General features: G+C 26.8%; 1 protein-coding gene across 2 annotated transcripts; it reads right to left on the reverse strand.

The window, feature by feature from the left end:
* Window positions 1-1277: 1277 nt before the first annotated feature.
* LOC123271185 lies at window positions 1278-7355 on the reverse strand. 2 transcript variants are annotated; one of them, XM_044737424.1, is made up of 6 exons: window positions 7193-7355; window positions 5814-6054; window positions 5284-5696; window positions 4151-4252; window positions 3844-4004; window positions 1278-3695 (listed from the first exon to the last, which is right to left on the reverse strand). In XM_044737424.1, exons 2-6 carry the CDS (start codon window positions 5887-5889, stop codon window positions 1532-1534), a joined length of 2916 nt encoding a protein of 971 aa, XP_044593359.1. In that variant the 5' UTR covers window positions 5890-6054; window positions 7193-7355; the 3' UTR covers window positions 1278-1531. The 2 variants fall into 2 exon arrangements, with proteins under 2 accessions (XP_044593359.1, XP_044593358.1); XM_044737423.1 differs by having other exon boundaries at window positions 7189-7355.
* Between the last annotated feature and the right edge of the window lie 2100 nt (window positions 7356-9455).

The following is a 9455-nucleotide window of genomic DNA, read 5'->3' on the forward strand; positions in this document are numbered from 1 at the left end:
AGCTTTATTTTCGACCCTATCAAAATAACTTTTGTTTATTTTATACCTTTATAATTGTCATTCTAATCGTTAACTGTACTGACACATTATAATTCTGTTACTAAGCATAAATAAGAATGACAAAAGAAAACTATTCAATTTACAAATAAGGTAAAGTACCCAATACTTGAACACTTATAAAAATGGGACCAGTACTTGAACAGACTTCGAAATGATGTAATATAAAATCCGTATATTTATTATGAGTAATATGTGCTGTTATAATTATTCAATGATACAGTAATTGATTTCTGTTAGTTTTTTCAATTATAAACCAAAACAATTATATTTTTATTAACTTAAAAGTTGACATGTCGAGAGTCGCTGACAGATGCTATTTTTTCATGCAAAAGGTACCAAACCGTAAACCGAACAATCAGTAAAAAAAATACCACACAATGAAATAGTCTTTTCTAAATAACATATATTTTTTGCAAATACATAAACTATCATTTTTATATCAAATTTTAGCGTTCAACTATACCTCCAAATTTTCAAAGTGGTACCCAGAACTTGAACAGGCTGAGGCCGTATAATTTTAACAGCACTATAACTTCTAATAGGTTTATAGACTAGTGATCAGCATTGTGATTTGTATTAATTACTGCAAATTAAATAAGTTTTATGACTAAAAATTAGTGTAGTTAAAAATTATTGAACGTTTTGAATTGAGTTTTTTTTTATTTATAATTGAAAATTTGCTTTGTCATTCATAAAAAATGTAATTAAAAAATTAAATACAAATATTTCTCATTTTTAAATGAACATATTAAATATTCACAGTATTATTTTTAATATTATCCAATAATATGTTATATTTCTTTAATAATTTAATAAAACGTTGAAAATTTTTGCTGTGCTTATTGCCATATATTTTATTAGTTCAACTACTGCTCCCGGAATGTTTAAATACTGCGGCTTGTCAGAATTGATTGTTCAACTACTACTCCTTTCATAGTCTATTTTAAAAACATTGTCAAAATATAAATAATCAATATTATTTGCGTTATTTTGCGCTTCAATCAATTCAAAATTGTTTATATTTTCATCAAAACCATTAATTTGAATCAATAATTACATCTTTATATATTAACAGTAGGGTCAAATAAGTTTTACTTTGAAACCTGTTCAACTACTGGGTACTTTACTTTAATTTTTAATTAAAAATAAACCATTGTATTTTTTAATTTTCTTAATAAGTTTTATAATAAAATGGTATTTTTGCTATTTTTTTTTAAATTATCTAGTTCTGGTTGGCTCCAAACATTGAAACTAGCATTTCTAATGCAACTTATAAGAAAAATATAATGTGTGACGCAAGATTAAACACGATTTCAGACGGAGTGACACCAGCCTTCACTTCGTTCGAGCAGGCAACTTTACTCTAGTCTGAAATCGTTTTGTTTCATCCCTAGTCACACAATATACTATTAATTTATTAATATACCGGAATTAACTAGAGGGACTAGAGCATTCCAGTATAAATCCTTAGCTACAAAGCCGTCTCTCTATCGCTGACAATCTTCAAACCGTGTTTGCCAATAATAAATTTAACAGTATCAGTTCCTACGCGAGATTTCTCACTAGATTGACGCGTTAATTGTTGAGGAGAGTCTTCAGCCTCTTTAGTAGCTTGACCAATGTCATCAGCAGACATGCGAAGTTTGTGAGGACTTTTATTCACACGAGCAATGCGAATATTGTCGACGGATCCAGCGACAATCCGGTCTTTCTTCACTATTCTAGGTTCGCGTAATGTTAAATTTAAAGTCTTCGAACCTTGAAGATTGTCAACTGATGAGTATCGTTTTTTTGAATCAGGTTTTGGCACGGAGCGATTAATAAGCGAACTTCCTCTATTTATTCGCTTTGACTCATTAAATTGATCATCAGAAGCTTTAATTTCTTCCGACTTTTCTTCTTCCGAAACCGGTTCAATAGACTGAGCAGCATCTTGAGGCTGACTTACATCCATTTCAAGTCCACAATTTTCAATTTCAAATTCCACGTCATCCAGAGTTGAATCGTCAGAGTATTCTTCAATAGACGTAGAAGGAGGTCTTTCTTCTTTGCCAATTGCATCTTGTTCATCATTAGCTTCATCCGTTTCTTCATCAGCAATTTTAAATATTTTTTTATCGAGCTTAGTAGCTTTAGATTTTTTAGTAACTTGCTGAGTAATATTAAGAGACGTAGATTGATTTGGAAGTCTGGAGTCTATTATTTCTTCTAATTCGGGTCTACCTGAAGCTATGCCGTCTAATTCCATCGCAACATCCCCGCAAATTTCACACAACTCACATTGAGGCTCTTCTGGAAGTGACTCGACACCTTGAAGGTTACACGAGCTACAAATTTCACACTCCGTAGAGTCGGGATCTACCGGCGAGCTATTGGTTGAGTGAACTGTATAAAGATTTTTACCGGAAGACTGATCTTTACTAAAACATACTGAACAATATTCTTCAGTCTGTGTATTAAAAATAGTTTTTACGCTATTTATAGTGGCAAATGTCTCGGACTTTGAAGTACCCGATTTTTCTAGTAAATTAATATCACCTATTTCTACTAAATTCAGTTCTTTTGGCAATAAGTCAGCCTTTATGTACTCAAAGCTCTTTGATTTTTTAGACAGAGCTTGAGGCTTACGTACTATTGATTCAAGACTGCCTTGAAAGGCTTTGCGAGTTTCTTGTTTTAAAAAATTACAAGTATCTTTTTTCTTCATTTCTTCACTAGTATTTTCACTTGTGCTGCTCTCGCTCTCATCGTCTATCATCGGCACGACTTGCTCAGATAAATTTTTCGAGGATTTTGAACGTTTTCTTAAACTCACCATAGATTGCAAGCATTTATTATTAATATTTTCACGAGAACTAGACTCGATACTGCTTTTACAAACAGGAATTTCATCTATTTTTTTATCTGTATCATCAATATCAAGATCTAGATACTGAGCTTCATTTTTTTCTTGAATTTCAGGAATCGACGGGGATGACAATACTTCTCTTAGTTCCATAATGTCTGTAAGAACACTTTGATCATCATTATTTTCCATTGAATCAACAAGTTTAAATTGTTCTTCATCTTGGCTATTTATTTCAACATCATTATTATCATCAGGTTCTACTGTTTCATTAATTATGCATGGATCATCAGTTTGTTCAGACTCTAAATACTCTTGTTCATTTTTTATTTCATTTTCTAACTTAAATTCCGTCGGACAATCAGTTTCAATCTTATGAACGTCACTCTCAGTGTCATAAATTAAATTATTAACGCTTGTGCTGGTGTCATTTAAACCTACCTCCCAAAATATTTGCGATTCTCCAGTCTCAGTGGCAATAATCTGCTTTGCAAGACCAGGATACAAAGGCTTAGCCGTATTTTTATTATTTGAATTTTCCGTAATAATATTAATAAATTTTTCGCGCATACATTCATTGTCGTCTGAATTAACAGCAGTTGAACGTTTTACGGGTGAATTAATAATATTTTTCTTTATCACAGATTCTGTAAGATCGATTGAGATTATTTCCACTGGACTTGGACTTTCCATTGTAACATCGCTCGGTGAAGGTGTCAAAAAAGCACCTTTATATTTATCGTCAATGTGCAAATAATTATTGCTTTCTGTCGTAGTCAATATTAACTTACTTTAAATATCCGTATGCAGCGTGAAAAAATTTTCATATAAATTATTTTTTTTTGTTATTATTATTTTTCAAAGTTTAAATTTAATAAATAAATATATAAAAATACTGTCAATTAAGTAAACATGTTATTAAATCCTATTAAACTCACGTTGTTGAAGTAACTACGTCGTATAATCCCCAATTGTAAATATAATCAATAACAGCGTCCTGAGTGAGGTATTTAATACTTTCACCACGTTTCAAAGCACGTCTTATTTTTGTAGAACTTACTTCATTGTTTATCCATTCGGTAACGATATGAATATTATGCTAAAATCATTAATTTTTCCTGTTTATAATTGATATCGATATAAAATAAAAAAAAATTAAACATTGAATAAAATAATTCATCTTAAGTACTTTTAAATATTTAAATTAATAGTTTAATTGAATGAAAATATTTAAAACAATTTTACCATGTATTTTGAAAGAAGATCTGAGTCGTAAATGAATTTATTTGGATTCGAGCCTTCTCTAGTAATTACAACTAAACCATGTTCACCAACGATAGCGTCAATCTGAAATAAAAGATTATTAAAAATAAATAATAAAATTTTTAAAATTATTATGATACTGAGATTAACTGACATCTTTCAATAACTAAATAATCTATATTATTAAGAGAATAAGTAATATTTTGTGGGCAGTGTATTTATATGATAAAATGGGTTTTTATGGTTAAATTTGGTATCGTTGGAATAGTCTTGACCTGGAGTTGTGCCTTTTTAAGGTTTTATATCATTCTTATCAATAGTCAATTTATGATGATAAATATTTAGGCTGCATGCGAAAATGCTCTACCTCTAGATACCTAATTAAGAAGTGATCTTGTATCTTATAAACTATTGACATTTTTCAAGATATAAGCTCATCCCAATGTTACACTCATCGAGATTTTTCATTTAAATACCCACATCAATTTTTCATATATTTATATATATTATATATATGTATACATGAAAAATATATCAAAATACATGTGGGTACTCAAATGCAAGCTCTTAATGAGTGTAACATCAGGATGAGCTTATACCTTTAAAAATGTGAATAATTAAGAAAGTACAGGGAATTTTAACAATTATCTTGTGAACTATTGACATTTTTAATGATATAAGCTCATCTCGACATTACACTCATCGAGATCTTTCATTTGAGTACCCACATCAATTTTTCATATATTTATATATATTATATATATATATGTATATATGAAAAATATATCAAAATGCATGTGGGTATTCAAATGAAAGCTTTTGATGAGTGTATCATTGAGATGAGCTTGTATCTTTAAAAACTTCAATACTTAAAAAAATACAGTGCAATTTAACAAAAGTCATAATTTCATAAAGCAAAATTTTAATTATTCATAGTTCACAAGTCACGGCAGTCACATAGTGACTGCAAGATTGCTAGTAAATTACTAAATAAATAATTATGAAAAAATTAAATTAAAAAATTCTAGACTTAAAAATTAAAAAAAATATTTAAGTAAAAAAAAAATGTCAGATGTCTACTAATTTCAGTATCATAAATTATTTGTGAGACCTACATCTTGATCAGCCCAAAGACCAGGCTTGCCAAAACTCTCGAGCAAGTCAGCTCCACAGAGAAGTTTTATCTGTATCGGAGTTCTATCCTGGCCATTAAGAATATTTTCTGGAATCCATTCGAGGTCCTCAATGTCAATATGATTTCCGATACTACCATCTGAATTTTGAAGAACGGAATTTAATAAGTTTTGATGGTGTTTAAGGCTGGCTCTGGTTCTGGTCCAACAGTTTTGTCGCGTTTCCCAGGTACTAACACGTATCCAGTCATTATTTTGCAACGCTAGTTTTAGCATTGCACAACGATGTTCAGCAACAACTAGGTCTTTTTTAGCGTAACTGTCGTGAACTGGTGACATGACACCACCCACAACCATGTGAGTGCCCATCCGATGCAAATGATCACGTGCGATTTCTAAATTATAATTAGTCAAGTTATTTAAATGTTATTGATCAATCAAACATACAATAGGTATCATGTATGTATGTATTTATACTCTTTTAAATAATTCATAAGTATAGATATAGTTACCGAACATTCTCAAGTGCATATTCGTTGGTGGATTGTAACTTCCACATGACATTAATATTACACGTGTTGGCGTCATTGTTACTATTTGCTTAATAGGTTTATTCGATAATTTGTGTTACTTTTTTAACATTTTCAACTGCTGTCCACTCGACAATAAGATTAAATTCACGTATAAAAATATAACACACGACGACATTTACACCTGATACTTGATAGTTCTGCCATCTTTGTTAAACTACTGCTGTAATCAAATGTCAAATTGTACTTATAAATTTCATTAAGTATTTTTTTACATAGAAATTTATTTCCCGAACTCCATTAAATTTTTTTCTTGTTTGAGAAAAAAAATTTCTCATTTATTTATAAATTTCACAGTCATTTTTTTTTAATATTTAATTTTTTAATTTAAAATTTGAGCATGCGCAGTAATTATTTAAATGACAAGTGAAAATTAAATGATTATGACATAAAGTTTATTAAAATGGAGAATTATTTTAATAGCATAATAAAATTTAGTAAAATTTTAATTTTTTTATAATAATAAATTAGTAAATACTTTAAAATTAAGAATGAAAATTCATTTAGCAGATATTAAATAGTTTCAAGAATTTTTTTAACAAATAAATTATGGCAAAAAAAATCAGGAAAAAAAATTGACCTGTAGAAATTTTAATAAATTAAAAAAAAATTAAAAGTGGTCAAGACTGCTTACTTTAATGTTATAAATTAAGATACTGAAGCGAACAATTTTTTAGAATTTTGATGATACTGAAATCAGCAGATTTTTATTTTTTTTTAATTTTTATCACAAATCATTAAAAAAAATATTTTTAAAAAATTTGCACTTGTAATTTTTTTTAGTTTCTAGACATAGAATTTTTTTATTAAAATTTTTTTACAATAATGTAATCGTTGTTAAAATTAAAAAAATTAACAGTTATCTGTTAATTTCAGTAAGTACCATAAATTTTATAACAATGAAATTATTATGGAAAAAAATTTAATTAAAAAATTACACGTGTGACAATAAAAAAAATTATTAGTGTAAATTTTTTAAAACATTTTTTTATTGCAATTGATTTTTTATAGAAATCAAAAAATTTGACAGCTGTCAGCTGACTTCAGTATCATTTTAAAATTTATAAAATTAAAGTTAGCAGTCGCTTGACCATTTTTTAATTTTTTTTAATGAATAAATTTACTCCGAAAAATTGATTCTAAAAAATTGAATTTTTTATTTATTTAGTTTTCTAAATATCATTTTTTTCTCATTTTTTGACATAATTTATTTTTAAAAAATTTCTTAAAATTATAAAATATCTGTTTAATTAATAAAATTTGATTGTTTTGAAATAAATTTACAGAATTTTTATACTTACTCTTAAGGCCGGGCCAGTTCAATCCAAGATAAAATTTTATCTAATGCTAAAATATGTCCATATATTTTGTGTGTATAAATATACTCAAAATAATAATTTTACTCTAGGTAAAATTTTATTCCTGATTGAAAAACTACTCCTTAATATATATTTTTTATAACATTAGAATATATTTAAAAAAAACTGCTTTATCTATCAATTAATAGTTCTACACTGTCAAGTTTTAGTTGAAAACATATATTTTATATAATAGCCTGTAAATAAAAAAATACGATAAAGTTAAAGCTAATAAAGGTTAAAAAATAATAAGACCTGATGGTTCATTGCGATAAACTTAAACAATCGTACACAAGTACGAGTTCTAATTTTCTGATGAATAAAAATAAAAAGTGGTTTTTGATGTGAATAAAAAAGACTATCCATTGTTGTTTTAATTTGTTATTTATTTATATTTATTTCATTCCCTTAAGTTTATCATTTCAATAATTAAACTAATCAATCAATTAATCAATCAATCAATTAATAACATAACGATCATGGGCATTTTATATCATTAAGATTAGTCGTCAAATTGTTCACAATTATTTCATTAATTTATACTTATAATATTTACTTCATTTCCATTGGTTATTGAGTTAATTAACGTCTCTAAATTTTTCAAATATCCAGACGAATAACCATGGAAACGTAGTAATTGACAATAGTAAATTTAGATAATTTTATTCATCCACCAATTTTTTTTTGTCTTAGTTAATTAAATTTTAATTACTTCCATTTTTTTCCTTCTATTTATAATATCGCGCTTCATCACGCGTACTCCATAATATTAACATACACACGTTCAAACTTATAATATTCATCCATATAATAATAATAATAATATTAATTAAAATAATAATAATAATTCTCTCTTTTAATTTGTATATGATTGTTATCCAATTCTAAATAACATCATTTCGTAAAATTAATTTTAGTTTATATTGATTAATTTTTTGTTTCTCCAGCTTTTAATTAATACCCTCTAAGCATTGATCTCTACCATTGATTAAATGCTCTTTATTGCCGGTATTTAACGGCATTTTTAAATATATATATCACTTTTACTAATTACTCTTGATTTTTTTATTTTTTTATTTCGTAATTTTTCTTTTATTTATTTATTAATTTTTTTTTGTTTTTTTTTTTTTTTTATTTATTTTCTTTTTTTCAATTAAATGTTTTGGAGCATTCCGAATTCGAATGTACCTCAGTAAGATCTTCCTTTTGTATTTTTAGATTGTTTCATATTTAAAAAAAAAGTAACAATAATAATAATAATATTTCTGACTCGATCATTAATTATTTATACATGGTTCAACAACAACTGAGAAAAGGACCGCACTTTAACTCTGAAGAAGTATCACCACGTAGTAAACTTTGTACAAAAAATCTCTTTGAGAGATACACTTCAATTTGATCAAAATTGATATCTAAATTTTATTTATTTATCAGCTTTAAATTATTATTATTATCACCACTATTCATTAAGATCTACACTGAGGTGAATCTTGATCTTGTATAATATATATTTAATTTAATGCCGAAGAAGATAACGCATCACACTACATTATGACAATAAATACCACTGTCGGCATCCGTTCTTAGGTTTATATTTATACACAAATATTTTTTTGTAATTATTTTATTTTTCTGTTATTTATTTCCATTTGTAGCCTGAACTAAAAAACGAAAGCTGTAGTAAAAGTACTGAGAAATTTTTATAATCTTTTCTCTTCTGCTATTGTGTAAAATTAATGTATAATAAAATGTAAAATAATAATGATACCAAAGCTTTATTAACAAATAAAATCAATGCCCAATCAAACATTTTGATATAAATTGGTTCACTATTTTCAATTATTTATTCATTCCAGTTAGCCTGTTGATAAATAATTTATCTGGACGATTAAGTTGTGCTTTGATAATCAACAAATAAAGTGCACGTAACACTTTATAGTTATTTATCAATTGTCTTGTTGCACTAAAATTATACATAAACACCTTAATTAATTTATCCATGTACATATTTTTTATTACAATTACTATAGTAATTAGTACTATTCATTTTATATATCTATATATTTCTTTTTTTTTCTTTTCAACTATTTTTTTTTGTTAATCTTATACAACAATTTAAAATTGTTTCCTTTTTTTCATTACTCGATTGTAATTCATAATAACCAAATATACATCTAAAAATAACACCCATTTCCATTAAAATTCT

The sequence above is a fragment of the Cotesia glomerata genome, linkage group LG9 (assembly GCF_020080835.1).
Source record: "Cotesia glomerata isolate CgM1 linkage group LG9, MPM_Cglom_v2.3, whole genome shotgun sequence".
Lineage (NCBI taxonomy): Eukaryota > Metazoa > Arthropoda > Insecta > Hymenoptera > Braconidae > Cotesia > Cotesia glomerata.